Genomic DNA, 20176 nt, shown 5'->3' with positions numbered 1-20176 from the left:
CAGAGAGACAGAGAGCCAAAGAGGGCAAGAGACTTGACTTTAAGAGACTCCTGTACTGACAACTCCATGCAGTTCGGAACCAGAACGACTGCGGCTGAACCAGGGTTCATGGGGACATGGCAAAACGCTGATACTAACCTTTTATTCAGAATGTCCCAACAGGTAAGTTACTTTCTTTCTTTTTTTTTTTTTTAAAGCAATCTTGAATTGTTATGTGCACTTTTGTTTCTGCTGTTTTTCTTTCTTAACATTTACAAAAAAATTGATCACTTCATAGTTGGGCTCTATTTTGTCATAACTGTGTTACTGGAATGTGCAGGGTTACTTCATGGTTTCCCTAAGGGCTCCTTAAAAGAAAAAGGGGGAAAGGATACTGAAGTAAAAGAAAGCAAAGGCATTTGTTGCAAAGTTTCACAGTACAACCTGGGTCAAGAGAAGACAATTTCTTTGTTTTGTGTTAAAAAATTTTTTCTAAAAAGCCACCACCCGACAGATGTATCTTTCTATCTGTATTAATCACTTCATCAAAGTATCTGCTATCTCAGAGGAGGTTCTCCAGCCCAACAGTGACAAAATGTAGGGCCCCCTCCGTACAGCCCAGCTGACTTGCTGGGGCTGGAAGCAGCTGGAACTCCGACCTGAGGACAGAAGGCTATGCAGGGATCGCTGCCAGCGCCCAGGGTCGCTGGAGGAGGCGGCGTGCGTGGCGGGCTGTGCCGGCCGGTCCCAGCTCCTCTGCCCGCCGCCTGCTGCCCGCCCGCTTCTGCTAGCTCCTGCGCTCCCCGCCGCCGGCTCCGGCTCCGGCTCCGGCTCCGGCTCCGGCTCCGGCTCCGTGCGCCCGCCCGCCCGCCCGCCCGCCGGCGCACTCACACTCCGGAGCAGCCTCGGTGTCCTCCCCAGAGCCTCTCCTCCGTCCGGCCGAGCTGGCGGCTGCTGGGTGTGCTGGCCCTGCCGGGAAAGCTAGGTGTTAGTGCGAGGCCAGCGGCTACTGATAATTAATCACCGAGCCGGCGGCTTGTACCATGCGCTCCGTGATACGCGCCCTGCGCGCTCGTCTCCTCTTGCACAATTGCTGGCTCTGCGGCTCCGAGGGGGAGCGAGGGTGAGAGGAAGCAAAGGGAAACAACCCAGAAACTTTCATCTTGGACTGTGCTCAAGCGAGGGAGGGAAGTTCCCTGGTGCCTCCCTCCCAGACACGTCTTGCTTTTCAAAAGCCTGCACCAAACCCTTTACACAAAGCCAGAGTTAGTGTGATGTTATCATCCACGCAGCACGAAAGGATCAACGACAAATACTTGGATTTTAAGCAGATGACGGTTAAGAAATTGATATTGTTTCACTCATTTAAAAAAAATATAACTGCTTTCTTTAAGAAGAAAAAACCTGTTTTGTTTGTAAGAGTTCACGAGAATGAAATATTTTATTAAATTAATTTAGGTTTTTAAAAGTATTGATAATGAAGGAAAAAGAACCATTTGCTAGGCTATGAACTACCATAAGTTTAGAAATCCATCTGCAGAAGATTGTGCACAGAGCCAGGGTTTTGTAGCAGATCGCTAGCGAACAGTTTGATCACAGAATTCTAGAAAGGATAAATGCATTTGAATAAGGTGTATTTTGACATATCCTGTAGAGGGACCCTGATTACTGCTGATACGGTAAGCTGGGGTTTAAATGCAATCAAAATCAACCCAATAAGCAACTCTGTATGTGCAGTTTCCCATTCTTGCAAGTTAAGTTCATTTCCTCCCAGAGATACTCCTTGTCATTGCAGTGTGCTTTGAGAGGTGTGCTTCTGAGGCAGATCCCTGCCTGGGTGGCTCTGTTTGTGGTTGAAACACAGTGTGTTTTCACTGACCTTAGGACCAAATAACTTGCGCCACGCTTTGAAAATTAGATGTTACCTTCAGGGTTTTGAGTGAGTGAGTGGAGGTCAGGGTGTGTGTGTGTGTGTGTGTGTGTGTGTGTGTGTGTGTGTGTGTGTGTGTGTGTGTGTTTTGAAAGGGAAAATTGGTTTAGGTCTCCCTCTAGCTAGAAAAGAGTTAATAAAACCAGATAGAGATAATGATCAATTGATAAATGGCTATTGAACCACATAGATGGTGTTAGATTGCTTCTTTGGCACTAGCCCATTTTCAAGTAGATTTGAATCTAAAGAGACATTAAGTTGTGGAAAACATTTTAGCTTAAAAACACACAAATAAAAGTAAATTATATAAATGATGGAACAGAATTAGGAAAATAATTTGAAATCTCTCAGAGAGACTTGTACAACTAAGCTATTCTGACGTATTTGACCCAGCTATTTGATTTTGTGGATATTTAAAGGTCTATTTTGTGTGTGCATGTGTGTATGTATGTGTCATAGTGAGCTTCAGTGACTATATAAACAGAGTAGAAAAATATAGGGAAGTAATTTATGCATAATGATGTTATGTAAAACTATAATATTAATTATACTATTTACTAAACAGTAGTACAATAAAGGGAGAAATTAATCTAAAAAGTGTTGTGATTTAACTATATTTTGTTTCATTTTTTGGTTTTGATACAGTTAGCGACTCCCCCCTCTTTTTCTCTTCTGGTTACTATATGTTTACCTCCTGTGCATTTTTGGAGAACATGTAAGAGAGGGTATGAATTTACACGTGTGGTGTTTTTTTCTCCTTCTGGATGACATTTTAGTTTGTATAAATATTGTGTAAACTTAAATTCAACAATGTGTAAATCTAAAAAGTATATGTTCTGTGCATGTTTACCATGTTTATTTTCCTTAACTATAGTTCATCAGCAATGCTGATTTAGAGTGTGTGTGTGTATGTGTGTGTGTGTGTGTGTGTGTGTGCAAGAAAGACACTTTTTTAAAAATGATATCTCTTGAATCCAACAGTTTCAAAGGAATATTAGTTTCAATATAAAAAAACATTAGCCAGCTATTGTCTTACTACAAGTAAAAGTTTGTCCAGTTTAATCAAGTATGCAAAATCCTGTATATCTTATTGCTGACAGTAAAAAGATTTTTCTTATTTTATGATTGTAATTTTTAAGAAAAAAATAACTGTTACAGTTTTTGACATAAAATTTATTGGGTATGCTTTTTATTTCAAAGTTTTCTGTAATAACATAAAAACTTTAAGATTTACCTGATTATTTCATTAAATATTAGAGGAGACTAGTTGTTATCAAAATTGAGTTAAAGAGAATTCACCATCAGTATTATTTAACTACAGCACAAGTTGTAGTAGAAAAAGCCTCATGCATACTGAAATTTAATAATCTAGGTTTGTCTTTTACAGGTAAATTAGGAGGTAGAGATGTAAAAATCTCTGTCTTTGGTTTTGTGTGAGTAAAGTTGAATCTGCTTATAAATCTTTCAGTCTGTCTAATACTGACAAAAAGATAGCACGATGTGAAGCCAATTTAGATTTGGTGGAATTAAGGATGTTCTCCTAAAGTTCGAGATATAACAATTTGAGTGCATTTTTCTGCCTCTCCACAGTTTTCTCCCATATTCCATTATGATTTTTTCAAAAGGGATAATTTTTTTCCATACAGACAAATATTTGATAACCTTAAAGGGCATGAGTCTTGACTTAGTAAAGGGAGTTCTTACTTGGGTCACTTTGATCAGTGACAGGCCGAGAATGACCAGAAACCCCTTTACTCATCGTCTCTGTTAATCTCCTGGAGTCCAGAACGTTATTTTGCCTATTTTAACCTCATGAAGTTTTTGTTAAAAGCAGAAAATAAGGCCTGCTTTTGGAAGTGTTGGGGTTTGTTTTGTTTTTTTTAAATCAGGTTTTAAAAGGTGGTTTTTCTAAAATGTTTTGTATTTGAGAGACTAGCATATAAAATTTTTTGTAGGTACCTCAAGGGATGCAGATCTAATGTATTTTGAAATCTTTTCAGAAATGAAACAGGCAAATGGCTATAGCCCACGTTTTACCCATTTACGTTACTAGAGGCATTTTCCTTTAATTATTGGTGAGGTATATTTAATCTTTGCAAATAAAATGTAGATTCCTTAATAAGGTCTCTTTTCAGACATGAGTGAAATACTAAGTTAGAATTATAAATGACTGTGTGCATCATTATGTAGTAATTTAGGATTCACCCAATGATGTAACACAATTAACAACATAATTTCATTGTGAAACTGTGTCTTATTAAAGAACACTGTCTGACATTCTCTTACAGTTGCTTTATTTAACTTCATGCAAATATTATTAATAGTGACATTTTTTCTATTGTGCACTAGATTCTCTCATTAGCATGATGTGTTAGTTATCACCAGAGAAATAATTTCCTAGATAGGTGAGGGGCAAACCAAGAAAGCTAAAAATTAAATCAACGATTTACACTAATGCCAGAGCATCTGCTCACCAGAGATAGGACAGAGTAAAGCAAACTTTCTTACTAATATAAAATCTAGCACATTTCAGAGAAATGATAAATAAAATATATTGTAAGAAATATATAATAACATTCCTGTTCCTGGAATGAATTTTAAAGAATGTTTGATATGAAATTTTCTCCCAATAGTCTCTTAGTTCTTTCTATTCATTTAGGCAAACAGAGTTTCTTTTTGTTGAAACTATAGTTTAAATTGGAAATGGTGGTTTTGTCTGACTTCTTACCCCTCTCCCCTAAATAATTTGAGTGTTTATTCACTAACAGTTTAAAAGGCACACATATCATTTTCCCCCAGAAGTCAGGTGTTTAATTGTTTACTGTGGTTTGATTCTTTTTGGTAGTTCATACAATATATTTTTATTCTAAACTCCATCCCACTCATGCAGACATCTCTTTTAACATAAGATGTATATTCTTATTTAATCAGAGCCCTGAGTAAAGCAGCTGCTAGTTAATGGTCTTTGAAAATGACTTTCACTGCCAGGCATCATCCATCCCTAGGTTTCTGCACTTTTTCCTCCTCCCTTCTTACTCCTCTTCTTACAGTTGGTGTGTTTTAGTGATCCTGTCTTATTTTTTTAAAAAAAGGATTAAATTGACCAAACTTATGGTTGTGATGCTGAAATAAATATTTATATTATATTAGGAGGCATGTAATTTCTGCCTGTTGAATTACTAGGCTGCTCTCCTACCTCCTATTTAGTTCCCCTCTCTAATTTGAGTGATACTAGGTTTTATTTTGAAGTTTCAACTGTAGACATATATTCAAATATAATTCTTAACATACACTCTGGTAATGTAACATGAAAATAGGAATATTTGGGTAATTGTTACAATACAAATTGTAGCATAGAGACAGGTGCTTGTGGAAGTCTGTGTATAGCATGCAGACTTCACTTAACAGACACTGCCTAATTTCTAATGCATTGGGGAAGTAGTAATGGATCAGCAGTAGGTCATATAGGTGGTATTTAGATACATGTTAATGCAAGTAAAACATGCACATATTCTCAGATGTGTATGATGTTTACCTTAAAACCTGTCCACAAATTTCAAGTTTATTTTCAACACGATATGCTAAGGGAATTTGAACATAGTATGTGATCATTTTGAAATTATTTTTCTCATCTTTCTGTCATCTGCAAACTGGTACTGTGTGTCTGTATAATTTGTAAAGCCTTTTGCTAAGGTGAGTCAGGTAACCACAGTTGAAAAACAAATCCCTAAAGGTGCAGATATCTTATCTATAATTGCAGTTATTTTTTTAATAATTATATTTATGAGTGTAAGTTAACATTCACTGATAAATCCAATTATTCATGCATGCCTTTATGGAAATCTGATTAATGTAGTGACAGGACAGATTTGGGCTACCACAGCAGCACATACTCCCACTCCTATGTCAGGGTTAAGAGCTGCGGCAAATCCTCCCTAACTAATTAGATGCTGAGTAAGGCATCTCTGAGAAGTTGGGGCAAAAGTGAATGGGTCACAGCCAACGCAGGATTGCAAGGACTCCAGTGATAGTGAAAGCATTCAAGTTTGCCAGGTCGTTGTGACACAGGGAGCTGATTCCAAAGGAACAGACCGTTACAGATAGTGAGCTGGCGTAATCCACTTCAATGAAAAAACAAAAATGCTAGTGCTGCTCCCTTCCCACCTTATATGCATGACACGCACTCACTTAAACAAAGTTACATTGGGCCTCCACCCTTATCAGTCTGCAAAGCTTTAGAGAGGCTTTGCCTTATAAACATGAATAGCTAATGATGACTCTGTAGCTGAAAAGAGGTCTTTTCTCAACTTGGGACTCTTGAGTAGAATGTATATATATAGCAAAAGGAATGACAGAAGAAACTGGAATTTGCTTTTAGCTCATGCCCATAATTTGAATCATAGTGTTTGAATTGATCTAGGAATTAACTCATTGCCCCCCCCCCCCCCCCCCACACACACACAGAGAATATTGTCGGGGAACTTTATGGTAGTAGGGAGAACAGAGTGAATCATGGGATGACTTTTCCAGTGAGAGACATTTTCTCTGAAACCCCTTGCTTGTTATTGTCCAAAGAACATGGAATATAATGGTTCCAAGATTTCCTTTCTCGTGAGGTTTGGAGCCTGGTTTGCTATATGCGTAGGATGAATTCTTCACCATGTGAAAACCCTCTCCTATATTTCATGGTATGTTTTTGCCACTACATAACCACCCTTCTCTAGGCCCTGGCCAGAAGATGGTGTGAGGATTGTAGAAAATGATTGATGTCACCCCTGTCTGCCAAAGCTGATGCCATTTTTATTTCCCGAAAAGCAGCTGGCTTCCACATTTTGCTTGGTGATCCTCATCTACTGAAGGACCGGGAGAGGAGGAGAGGGGGAGTTCAAAGTCCCTTTCAGGGAACTTTGACATCTATTTTTAAGCATTAGAGAAATAAAGGAAAGGAGCCATAATTCAGGATTAACACTCTATCTCCTGGCACACAAGCAAAGCATTGTGTAAAAGAGGGAATCTTTTTCCTGTAAGATAAACCAGTAAACAGGTGAGAAAAATAATATGAAGAAACATTCTGAGCAACACAAGTGCTAAGTTTTATTATGTGCCTATGACATCCCCAGAATGATACCTGGGGCTGTGATATCCAAGGTACCCACATATCACTGAGCATGACCTGTGCTGTCTTCTCCTTTCCCAGGTTTAAAAGAAAGTTTAGAGAACAGGAAAAATAACAGTATTGATTCTTTTCTAATTTGTACATTCCTTGTAGGAAGTCTAGCAAATTTCATGGTATACATTAAACCCTAAGGTGAAAAATTTATGACTGGCGTTCATTTGGGGGAGAACAGTGTGCAGTGCCCTTCTGTTTAAACACTCTATGAAGCATTTCACGCCGCGGAGTCAGAGATCAGGAGAAGAGAGGGAGCCCTGTATCATTTCTTCATTCACAGAGCCTTCCTTCATGGAAATGCTTGTGGAAAAACAATGCATTACTCAAGCCAGCTAGCTTAGAAATCAGATTCTCAGCTTATTAATCATCATTCCAGTTAACAAAAAAGGAATTGATCCTTTAACAACAAAATAATATCCTTTTGTTTTTCTTTAATTAGCCCATCAGTTTTTCATTTCTCCCTGTTAAGAAAATGAAAATGATCTTGAACAGTAGGAAGTTACTCATTGAAACATAGATTCTCTTGAGCATATCTGACATCTTATTTACTCAATAATTTTGGACTGCAGTATGATTTTGCTACTGTCTTAAGATTTGTGTGTTGTTGAGGGAGGAGATATGATTTAAATCTCACTTCTCTTTGGTTGGCAGCAATTTACTTAATGACCCAAATACGTGGTTAGTCTGTTCTTTCTTCCTTTTCCCTTGCCCCTAGACCTGATTTCTTTCTTTCTTTCTTTCTTCTCCATTCAGCTCATCTCTCTTTTTCTGAATTTCTCCTTACTTCCACTGGCTCTTTTTGCCCTAATATAAAGGAATTGAAAGGCACCTGAAATGTAAGAGTTATTGAATAAGGCATCTTTTGCCAGCCTGTCATTTGGCAGAGTTGCAGGAAAGAGGTGCCATCCTCTGCTGTGGTCCTCCGTGTGTAACTGCTGACAGGAGGACTGTCCCGAGTTTGCTATGTAAGGGTTCTTTAAGTAAGGGCGTGATAAAAACGTGTAACCAGGGGCCCAGGCTGATCATTCAAAGGCGCTGAAAGGCAGCTCAATTTGATCCTTCGCCTGAGTCAGAAAGTACTTAACTGAAAAGAGATTTTGCTTTTCTATTTCTCTTCTCTCTCTCTTTTTAAAAAGTAATTCTTGGATTTATCATTCTGTACAGTTAAACTTCCATCTATACAAGAGAGAGCATTTCCTTAGAAGAAGGGAATCCTGTAAAGTTTTCCTTCAATAGGTTGAAGGTATGAGTCTTTGAGACAAGCTGCAGTTATTTAATGAGTTAACTGAAACATGTAAAAAGGAATCGAAATGATGGCAGGGAGAATATTAATGGGTGGCATTATGAAATTTAAATTTAAATCATGCAGTATACATAACACAATGCATGTTCACTACTGTTTTGTATTTAATAAATTTTAACTCATTGTCTTACACGGCAGAGAGATTGTTAAAGTTGACAAGATTAAAAATGTCATGCTATATGGGAAAGACATAGCTTTCAGTATTGTACCTGCTGTGCTTTTGTGTGACTGTCATGAATTTTTCAACTTTATTAAGGTGTCTTTTAGTGGCTATTTGTTCTCTAGACAGTTCTCTAGGACTCATATTTGATCAGAGTGCCTGAACTGGGTGGGGGGTTTTGGAAATAAAAATTTCAGGATAATGAATATTTTACATGCCAAAAATAATTACTTTCAGTTGGCTCAGTATAATAGCAAAACTAATATTAAAATGAGAACCTTCATTGGCGGGTTTTAAGAATTTCTTTTCTTCCATTACATTTTAAGCAAGAGAGATTTCATTGACTTAAATCATTAGGATGGCTATTTGGGGCACCTAATCAGGCATAAGTAAAGAAAGCTGCCCACCACTGTGCCCTCTGCCAGTGCCAGAGAGCATTGGACATGGTGGGAGGCCATTGACAAGATACGGGAGAATAATTATACACTGAACATATTCACGAAAGTGTCCCTTTACTGAGAATGCAAATATTCTGTTCACTAATCTCATGTCAGAACCTATCTCCCAGAGTCAGCTAGGTTATCTGCTGCTTTATCTAATGCCACTTTTCTTTTATCCTTTCTTTTTTAGGTATAAGTATTGTTAGAGTACCAGAAAGAATCCAAACCAGAGCCCGGCTCTAGACTTTGTGGGAAGACTTTTACTCTCTTGCTTTGGAAAATAGTAAAAATCAGATATTGTCATGTGATACCCTTATATGTGGAGCACAGATATGCAGAAAGTCTACACATGTACCTTGGTTGGTTGTGGGAATTAAGTGATTTTTTTCTAGGTTTGTTGAGCAATTGTTAATGGCTACCTCAAATGCAGTGAGTGTGTGGATTGGCTCACCCTACAAAGGAATTCTATATTTTAGGAACCTCATTTGAATGATTCCTTATACTTTGTAACCGATTTCCTCTTGGAGCATAGCTTTTTGGTGGAGCTCAGTGTCATTCATTGGGAAATAGAGAGGTTGATTCTTATGTTGTAAATTATTGTCATTTTCCAGCCAGTGAGAAACTATACTTCTTTTCAAATAAGTTAAAAACGAAGCCAGGAGAGAGATACCTTTGACTCAAACTTCCAATGTCTCATCATTTCCCTTCCCAGCTATTTTTCCTGCCGTTGTTTTGTTTTCTAGGACAACTTTGGAACACAGTTATGGGACTGAATAAATCTTAAAATATATCACCAACTCTGTGAGCTACTAAACAGAGTTTATTGTGGAAAAGAATGTTTTCAGTTTTACTTTATTTTTGACGTTTATTTTAAATTAAGTAGGAAGGATAGAAAGGGAAATCCAACATCTGGGAGAACTTGTTTCAGTAGCCAGACTGGAAGCCCAAACCCTGGCTTGGTCCAGGTGAGATGTGTTACGGGAATAAAGGCCTTTGGCGTTTAATGAACCCCGCCTGCCTGCCAATTTGGTTTTTCATACACCATTGTTGTTCAAATAAGAAAAAGAGTGTTCACAACCTGTTGTGAGATTAGAGTAATGAAAATGAAGTGTTAATCTGTTGATAGCAAGTCCATCTCATATCCTGCATCCTGGGCCACATTCATACGTATATAATATATTCCAGGTTTTCTCATGACCAGAGAAGTTTTGGATGTTCATTATATGAAAAACACCCTTTTGGTAAAAAGTGATAAGTTAGTTATTTTAACTTGTACGAATAGTTATTTTAAATGATTTCTTAATAAATGGACTGCTGCCCTGCCTTTTAAATATTCTGATAATCCGTTTTTCCATATGTGCCAGTATTCCTGTACTTTTGGTCTCATTTTATTTTTTACAAATGCAGAGTGCTGAAATGAGCCTTAACATAAGCCTGGCTTGAGATACCCTTTTCTAGAAATTGGTGATTAATAGAAATAAGGAAGGAGTTAAGTGAGCCCAATTCTTTAATCCCCAAAGAACACAGGTTAAATATTATGAAGCATTCATTACCTCATTCTTCATTTTTCCTCTTAAAACTATAAAGTGCAAATAAACATAACAGCTCAGGAGTCTTCTAGAACTACTTTGCAATCAGCTGCCATGATGTGAACCTGATCAGACCAGCTTAAAGCTTCGGTCATCTTGGGTGGGAATGAATTGTGAGTGTGTGGGTTCTTTTTTATTTCCCATAAAATTCCCTTTCTAAAATATTACAATAGATAGATCAACATGAGTATAATGAATTATACCTTTGCAAGAATTCATGTCTAACTTATTTTTTTTTTACCATTTTACTGATTAATTTTTTGAGGTCCTCATTTTTTTTTCCTAAAGCTACACAATTAAAGAAGAAAGAGAATAAGTTTAGTCTTAGATTGTACCAAGTTGTTTTAAAGAAAGTAATTTGAACATGCCATCCCTAAGGATCATCTCTTCAGGAAAACACCTTAGAGATGGAAGTATAAAAGGGGTGGGAGAGGAAAATTAATAATTGAGTTCCAGGTGTCTGCTTCTGATTGCTCAAATTTCAAACATAATGGGTTTTAAGGAAAAATGCTTCCCATAAGGAATATATCATATATTGTCATTCAGATATCAGGCCCTGAACTGTATTTATGGAGCTTATACTTACTGCATTTTCTCCTTTCCTATTCAACTGGGAGTCATGGAATGAAGCATGATCATAATGATTTTTTGAACTGTTACTTAAAGTTGTTCAAGTTTTTTAAGAATCAAGAGAATTTGGGGATTAAAGTCTGATTTTGAAGTAAATTTGGCATATGTTCAAGGGTTTCTTTCTTAAGGTAGAAATGGGAGAAAAATGCTTCTCTCTTAGGAAGGAAACACCTAATTAAAAAACAATCTTTCAAGAGTGTGGGCCAATGATGAAACATAATTTCAAAACACTATACTAAAGTTGATTTAAATATTACTCTTTTTAATAAGTTGGAATATGTCTGATCATAGCTTATTTAGCGCACCTCTATACTGCATAGTACATCCGAGATTGCCTGTTAATATACTTGGATGAAGCAGAAAAGGTTCTTTCTTTCCTTTGCTAAAATAGGATGCTTTTAATTTGTTTATAAAATCCGCTAATTGGTAGAAATACTGTGCTGTTGCGGTTGATTAGAAATAGTGAAATTTAAAAGATTTTTTCCCCTTGCATTTGCTTTCAGTTAAGAAAAAAAGCAAGTAGTCCAGGGTGACTTTGTCATAGACATCTGCTTTTAGGTAATAATCATTTTTAAGGAAATATGCCGTGACTTTTGGGGTCATTTGAACCTGCAATAATGTCTATTTAATATAAGTATAAACGTCAGATTGTGGTGTACATGTGGAGCCAGTAAAGATGAGTATTTGCTATGATAATATTCATGCATCCTCAATGTTGACTTTAAAAATTTACCTTGAAGATGTATTCTATTTTCATATTAGGGTCAGTTTTCACTTAAGTACATGATCTTTCTAGAAGGGAAGTGTGGAAGTGTTAACATGTGAATGAACAAGTGTAGATCTGAGTTAAGTCTGACATGAGCATCTTTTCTGGGCTGCAGAGAAGACTGTGGTTGATTTAAACCCAGTGCAAATGTTGGTTGGACCACTGTGTAAGACGAGGTCATCAGTCCTGGATTTGCTCTTTAAAAATGTTTAATTATGAAAACGAGTTTCTTTTGCGTTGCACATATGTTTTATTGAACAACTATCATGTCAAATAAAATCGCTACCCCTTGCCTTACATTGTGTAAGCCCATGAAATATGTACTTTTAAGTCTCTGTTCCTAGATATCTCCTCTTTTTCTTCCACAAACTGCAAACTCTATGTGGAGTAGTGTGACATTTTAAAGATTAGGCGTTTCCTAAAAGGGCCATGTGGAGGGTAAGGTACGTTAAAGGAGTGGAATCCGTTTGGTGGGGACTGTGGTGGACCAGAACTCTTGTGTCAACCACAGTGAGGTAGCAGCTCCTTAGTTCCAGCCAATTGTTGGCAGGTGGGAATGCAGGCCCAGTGTTTGGAGATCCTCCTTCCCTTTTCTAAATGGGAAGCCAGAAATCCAGATTTTCATGTGAAATCTCCTGATTTTTTAATCTTGGCAACCTTTTCAAATATTTTTTAAAGTGTGTGGTCCAAACAAAACTCATCTGTAGGCTTAATTCAGCCTACTGGCTGCCAGATAGAAACCTCTGTTTTAGATAATATTTTAATGGATGAAGATAATAGTTTCATTGCATGTGATCATTCATCTTGGGAATTCCCCACTGGGATGAACCGAATTCTTCCTTTTTTTTCCTACACAATTAAAAACAAAGTTTAGTAAATATATTTCTGGTGCTGATAGTTTTGATGTATAGCTTTTCTCCTTATGATCCACATATAAAAAAAAATAAAATGTGAGCAAAACAGAAAATGGCCAAAGGATTTTAATAAAAGGTTAGGAAAGTAAGAATTTTAGAATTATAGGGGAAGAAAGGGAGATTTCTAAATTCTGAAAATAATCCCATGACTTATGTCAGTCATTGATGTAGATGAAAAGCTGTATTCAACTACGAAAAACTTTTCATCTCACCTTTAAGCAGTGGATTTTTGTCCCTGAATCTTTGTGGGATTGCTGTAATTTATGATGTCATGAGGAGGAGATAGACCACAAGGGGAAAACTTGCCCATGCTAATTTGTGCAAGGCCAATATTTTATACAGGCTTCAAGAAAACATCATTTACATTGTATAAAAGATGAGATTTTCAATGTTTATCTAACTTTTTTGAAGGGGTTCTTTAAAAGAAATAATCTATTTATAATTGAAATTCTCCAGGCAAATCAGATATCAACATTTTCAACAGAAAAGGTAATTAATTGGTTTGAATTTCAAATGGAAGGTCACCCTGTTACTGATTTTCGTGGGAACAGGAAACAACATCTTGTTAAGATGATCTGCAAATGAGGTCTAGGTGTGCTGAGGTTCTGTCCAGGGTCTTGAGCAGCATCACTGGATAGTATCAGGCACCAATCAGAAGGGAGTCATCTCTCATGTAAACATAGCAAGCTGTTGGTTTGCTTCCAGAACGGCAGAGAAGAGTTGAACCGGAGAAAAGATCAGAGATTAACAGTTTGTTTTATAGTAAACCAGGTGACTGGTACGGCTTGTTACGAAGCATCTGTCAGTTTGTCAGAATGACATTGGTATGCCATGTTCTAGAAGTTCAGCGTCAACGAAGCTATGACTTACCACTTTCAGAAACTTTTCAACTGGGACTTAGATAAACTATGTTTGATACAGGGGAGGGAAGCATTCAAATCAAGAAGCCGGTGAAGAATGGAGGATAAAAGAATATACCTTTTAGGTGCTGTTAATTTTTATAAAATAACATTTATGCCTGGTATTTGATGCATTGTTTTAGTGTTCCACGTGCCAGGCTATTTTAAAGCAGTCATTTCTCTCTATGCTGTGTTTATACTTAAAAAAAAAATAAGGTCTAATGTGAAGGTAATATGAACTAAGTGGGTGGCGAACATTATGCCTCTCTAAACCAGAATAAGTATTTTAATTTTAGCTGTGCTAAACAAGTTGGAAACTTAATGCAGCGTCTTCTTATGGTTCAAAGTAAAATTCTTGAAAAGGGCAAGCCTTCCATTCTAAATACCCTGGAGCTGTTAATGCAGTTATTTCCAGGTTGACATAGTTTTGTGTAGGCATGACAGTGGCACCCACCATCTACATTAAGCCCTAACATTCCACAGAACCATTTCAAGTTTATTATGAGCTTCAAAGCCTGCTCAACCCTAAGAGAATATCAAGTTTAAGCATGTCACTTTGCCATAGTCACAGTTAACTTTCTTAAATTAAAAAAAAGTACCTTTCTAGAATCAAAAAGGCTGATTCTCTACACGTGTGATCCTTGAACAGATTTCTCAGTTCAGCACAGATTCATTTTTTTCTGAACCAGTGTTGCTGCTCTCTTGAATTCTGTGGATTCATCCTGTTGGCAGTGTTTGGGAACTACCCCACATAAAGCAGGAGTCATCACAATTTAAAGCTCTGAGATGATGGCAACATTCTTATTCAGCTTTATTCCTAGAGTTTAAGTCATTGATCCCGTTTTACCATTGCCCAGTTGGCTTTTCATTGCAGCACTTACTGATGCTGCTACAGGGGAAAAAGATGCCATTGCTGTTCCAATACTTGGGTGTCTCTACACCACGAAAGGTGAGAGCTCTAAGAATATGGTCTGTTTACTAGTAGCCTGATCTCATGGTGCACTGCTTCTCTTTTTATGGAAGGGAATCCCCCATTTCCTGAATGTGAAATGCCTACCCTTGAGGAGGTTCCTGCTCTTGACTTCCTACCTTAGTTAATAAACCATCCCTGTCCATACCTTGCATCTCAGAGATGGAACTTGACGGACTATTCAGCATTGCAAAGGTCACCCTAAAGCTATTGGCAGAACACACTGCCCTTTGTTGTTCAGTGATGATAATGCTACCGTAGCAGTTAACTGGATGTATTAGACTGAGTTACTTTTCCAGAATACCAAATTATCTATTTATTTCTTCGAAACACCTGATAGAATGCCCATTCACAAGCTGTCTCACTGTATTTTCCAACGGGATCTTAATGATACTTGAAATATCAGTGCTTTGGCCATACGAGGGCATGATATACAGACTGTGTGTCCATTGTATTGTTTAGCTTCAGTGAGAATACTTCTAAGTGACACACATGTTTTAGAGTTTTCATATTGTCTGGAACAAATAATATTCCAACACAATTGAAAATCCCAAAACTTTCCTTATGGTAGGTACAATTTTTCTTCTGTTAGTGTAACAATACTTAAAATCATGTTCTGAATTGACTTTTTTTTTAAAGGGAAAATGCCTTATAAAACTTTATTTCCTCTTATGTCTCCCCCTCCCCCAAATATAAAATGTGGAAATAGCTTCTGGGTTTCAGGTTTTAACTTTAAACATAGTGCAAAACTGGGCTTCACCATATTTTTATATATTCAAATCTGCTTACTGAAATATTAAATGATATTCAAATTACATAGGAATAATTAATAAATAATCAAGCTAATTATTTGACACAGGGGAGTTAAATAGTTTACATTTTTCATACTTACATTAATTTTGTGGCACCAGTATAATCTTGATGTAATTTCTGGTACACAAATAGCATCTTTGCCTCCGATGTGCTAAGATCCGAAGTGCTAAGGTGCTAGTGACTTTTATTAATAATTTTCATTTATGCATGCACTTTGGGCTACCTTCCTTTCCCGAAGGTGTGATGTGCCACATATTCTTCCCTCCCCAAGTTCTGTTTGGTCCTAATCAGATGGGCTAAGCAACTTAGGCATTTAAAATGACTTCCTCTTTGGTTTCAAAATGAGTAAGTGAAGACTCAGAGAAATCCCTTTACCTTTTAGTATCTTTGAATAGAGCAGATTTTGCCCTTTCTTCCTTCCATGCATTCATTCAGTTGTTTCTTCCTGAGCTAGATAAGCACATCTAAAGTAGAATATATTCCCTCTCCAAAATAATGGGATAAATCAGTGTTCAAATAAGTGTTGTTGCGGTAATTCAATAACCAAAGGAACTATACAGCATGATTTAAAATAGAATGGTTAGCATTAAGTCCAGAGGGTGAACAGTATTTGAAAACAAAGTATAGTGGCACAGTTTTATGTTGTGGGCTCTTCATGACCTAAACATTAATTGAAAGGACTTTTTTTTTTTTAACCTAGAGGTATGTTTATCTTAGAATAATAATCATTTCATGCTGTTCATATTTTTTTCTAGTTGACCCATTCTCCAGACCTTTAAAAAACTTCGTAAAGTGGATGTGAATTCCATTTTAATTAGACCAGTGCAATCTAATACTGCAACTAGCCAGGAGTGGAAGAAACATACTGGAGGTTAATACGATCTAAACCAACCATAGCTAAATAACCCCCCTGATCTTTGTAACAGCCCCCTTACCCACCTCCACAATTAAATGACCCTGTTGTTCTGGAGTTTCAATAAGACATTTAAGGTTCATTTAAAAAAATGATCATCCTTTACAGGATTCTTTGCTCTTGCATTTCTCTTTCTTTCCCTTGCCACACAGCTGTCACTGGTATAAGAGAAAGATTGGGGGGAGGGGAGGAGGAGGAAGCCCTGTTCAAATCGTGTCACGTAGCACTAATTCATCTGCTCTCATTAGGGGGAGCGAGGGACAGCAGTGATGGCCAAGAGCTGCACTCCACACATGACACGCGAACAGTTTGGGGAATAGAAAATTGCTTTCTCAGGAAGCCCAGCCAATTAAGGACTTGACCATATTGAATGTCAAGTGTTAATTTAGGTTTTTCTTCATTTTCCCAGTAGTAATGCGGGTCCTGTGATGAGCAAATACATGTCAAGTAAAAGTTGATTGCATGAAGGACCCGGGTATTATATGTCACTGACAAGTCACAAATGTACTGAAGTCTTTTAACCCCTTAGGTGAGTGTGGTCGGGGAGGAGGAGGGGAGATTGGGATTAATGGTACCATAATGATAAGAATAGATAGTTCAAGTCGGGTAGTTTGGATGGGACAGACAGCAATGGTAATTCATGCAAAAACCAGGGGTAGGACAAATCCTACTCTCAGGGCTTAGAGGTCCTTGAAATGCACACAATATGATTCTTTCCCATTGCAAACAGAATATATATATATTCTAAGATTTTATGAAACAGGAAGGAGTGTACTCTGTGGTCTTGACCTAGGAACTTCCTTATTAATTATCTCCTTTGAAAGAAATAAAACATTTATTAAAAATTATACTATTTTGGAAATTTTTAACCCTTAGCTCAGTGCAGTTGCAATATTTCTGCCTATTCAGTTTCTAATCAAATATTCATTTAAAAAGTGATTCTGTAATACTGTTAGAGAAAGATGCAAAAAAGTGGAAAGAGTGTTTGTCCTCTGTCAGGAGTATCTCTGTGAGGCAGAGTTCAGTCAGTAGAAACTGGTGGAAGGTCCATCACTGTCTCTCCTTTCATTCTATCCCCAGTTGTAGAAAGGAAGAGATTTAAGCTTCAGGGAGCGAGGGAACTTTGCCTTTTTAAAAACTAAATGTTGAACATTGCCCATCATGTATAGCATCTCATTTCCATTCATCAGCATTCATTTACATATGAATGTCTCCAAAATAAGAGAATGTCTGTTTCTGTTGCAGTTGTACCCAGTAGCAAATAAAAATACTGGGCTGCAGGCAGGTTCAACAATCTTAATGTGAAATCTAGAACAGTATGTTTTTTTTAATTCTTCATCCAGTATGTAGAACCACTTTCTCCCCTTCATGTCCTTGAAGATGTGATCTTGATTCAGACAGTTCCTTGAAACTTACTCTCTTCCATTTATTCCAGAAATTTAACACACTTAGCATTTGTTGACAATTCTTGCACCTTGACACGTAAGTCTGATAATGCTTTAATTTTTTGGCAGTAAAAATACGGTCTTCTCTCCCTTAGGCTGGAAACTGCGCCGTCATCCTATTGAACGTTAGCTAAATTTACATTTAGGAACAATTAGGAAACAATGCCAAAACTTGATGTTTAATAAAATAGGTTTTTCTTAAGAAAGGAACATTAGGCTGCTGAATTCAGGGATGTAATATCTGTTCTTCAACATCTCCTCTCCCTGTCTCAGAGCGAACCAAATAAAATAAGCCTAGCCCTCCCTTCCCTTCCTATTTTGATAAGCTCTGTTGTTGGAGCTCCAGTGGCACTGCACGAATGCTGTTTAATTACAATCCAACTGTCAGCAGCTTCTCTTCCGCTGGGTGTGCTGAGAGACTTAAGTAAGTTTCCGTAAAGTAAATTCCGATGATGGCAGCTCAGTTGCTGATTCAAGTTATTCCTTCTCTTCTGTGTCACTTTTGACGGATGGTACCTAATGCAATCAACCACAGGCCAAGAAAGCCTTTCCTTTGGCTGTGTTAGTAACTGGACCAGGAGTTCCCCTCCTCCCCAGAACTCTCCACCAGAGGCTCACTCCTTCCTGCCACCCCCACCCGTACTTCAGCCCAAATAGGAAAGGAAAAAGAACCGCAGTCCAAGCCTAGGGCCGGCTTTTCCTAAATCTCCATTTCCCTGTGGTGAAGCCGAAGCTGCCTCCCTTTGCGTGCGTTTTTGATAAATTTAAGAAGTCAAATCGCTGACACAGATAGATAATCCGAGTGTATAGGGTGAAGAGTTATAAATTAACACATTATTCCCTCTTAATGTGAAATACTTGAGAATGCATTTTCTCAGTCCCCTGACATCTACCCAGTGAGGGCTCACATTGTACTTTTCAAGTGGCATTGATTTGTTAAAGCGCTGAATTAGCATCTCCGTCCAGCTGCTTGATCCACTGTTGTGTCTCGGGCTCCAATTCCTCTCTCCCCCAGCCATCCCTTTTTTCCCTTCAGTCTCCCCTTCCTTTTCTCTCCCTTTCTCTGATCCTTTCCATTTTGCTCTTCCACATCTCTTTCTTATTCTCTCTTTCATCCCCTTCTTATCTGTAGCTTGCTTTTCTTTCAGTCTCTTCTCATCCCACCCCATCTCTTTCCTTTTACTCCCTTCTTTTATCCACACATCTTTCCTTTCACATCTCCTTGCCTCTGAGGCTTTCCCTCACTCAGAGTTAGAGTCTGTTAACTGCCTGTGTGTGGGATGGTAGAAGTTGATTTAGCCAATCCCATTACTCCAAGTGGACTCTTCTTGGGAAGAATAAATTACATAAGCATGTCTGTGCTTCTTGTAATAGGAGAAGTAGGTGAGAAAAGTCTCACCTATTTTGCTTTCTAGAGATTAAAAGGTAAACTGACAGCCCTACCCAGTTGAGCTCAGTGGTTAGAGCGTCACCTTGCGGACTGAAGGGTCCCAGGTTTGATTCCAGTCGAGGGTACATGCCTGGGTTGTGGGCTTGATCCCCACTTGGGGGCGTGCAGGAGGCTGCCAATCAATGATTCTCTCTCATCATCATTGATGTTTCTATCTCTCTTTCTCTTTCTTCCTCTCTGAAATCAATAAACATATTTTTTAAAAAAGAGGTAAACTGACAAAACTTTTGAACTTGTTATTTCAAATGTCATTTAACATAGTAAAATTTTCTCTTGGTTAAAAGAAAATGAAAATCAGCTATGATTTTTCACAAACATGATCATTTCACATGGACCCACCAAAATCAGTTAATATTTCTGCAAAACTTTTGGATGTTTGCAACTCTTTGCATTTTAGTGGCTTATGCATCTGACTTTATTTTCTAGCAGGTTCTGGGTTGTTCTGATTCCACTTATTTGTAATGGCACCATTTCATGTAAAATATGATTGCCTCATGATGATGCATCACTGTACCATGGCAGTGAGTAGGTTATAAAATTGGTTGACAATTTGTTTAGAAATTGTCAAGTAAAAGTTGATTGCACGAAGGACCCGGGTATTATATGTCACTGACAAGTCACACAGGTACTGAAGTCTTCTAACCTTTTAGGTGAAGGTGTGTCTCCAAGTTTCAGTGATGTGTCTCCAAGTTCCAGAGGCCTGCCGAGGAGATGCATGACAAACCAGGGGTTAATGTGGGGCATGTGCAAGCACACAGACCTGCGCTCTTTCTTTGAATCTTGGTCCAAGATACATTGGGATCAC

The 20176-nt window shown here is 37.8% G+C and overlaps 1 protein-coding gene and 1 long non-coding RNA gene across 9 annotated transcripts in view; one reads left to right on the top strand and one right to left on the bottom strand.

Moving 5' to 3' along the window:
• The window catches only part of LOC139021267 (uncharacterized), a 4751-nt gene extending 3604 nt beyond the window's left edge, over positions 1-1147 (bottom strand). The window contains exons 1-3 of one of the 2 annotated variants that reach the window (XR_011473423.1): positions 1022-1147; positions 871-948; positions 139-347 (exon numbers count right to left, since the gene is read on the bottom strand). This is a non-coding gene — a long non-coding RNA (uncharacterized lncRNA). Of the gene's footprint in view, positions 1-138; positions 348-870 lie in introns of both variants that reach the window. The other variant, XR_011473422.1, reaches the window with a different exon arrangement.
• Positions 1-20176, top strand: part of BNC2 (basonuclin zinc finger protein 2) — a 430106-nt gene that overhangs the window by 132128 nt on the left and 277802 nt on the right. For 6 of the 7 annotated variants that reach the window (XM_070431714.1, XM_070431713.1, XM_070431712.1 and 3 more), the window contains exon 2: positions 1-162. This exon is cut by the window's left edge and continues 39 nt beyond it. The exons of the other annotated variant lie outside the window; for it this stretch is intronic. In XM_070431714.1, the coding sequence (XP_070287815.1) occupies positions 1-162 (162 nt within the window). The remainder of the gene's footprint in view (positions 163-20176) is intronic. 7 annotated transcript variants of the gene reach the window in all.

The sequence above is a fragment of the Myotis yumanensis genome, unplaced genomic scaffold (assembly GCF_028538775.1).
Source record: "Myotis yumanensis isolate MYYU_CA2020_CCGP unplaced genomic scaffold, mMyoYum1.0.hap1 SCAF_12, whole genome shotgun sequence".
In the NCBI taxonomy this organism is placed as follows: domain Eukaryota; kingdom Metazoa; phylum Chordata; class Mammalia; order Chiroptera; family Vespertilionidae; genus Myotis; species Myotis yumanensis.
The sequence above is the reverse complement of the archived record's forward strand: the minus strand, read 5'-3'. Positions and strand labels throughout refer to the sequence as shown.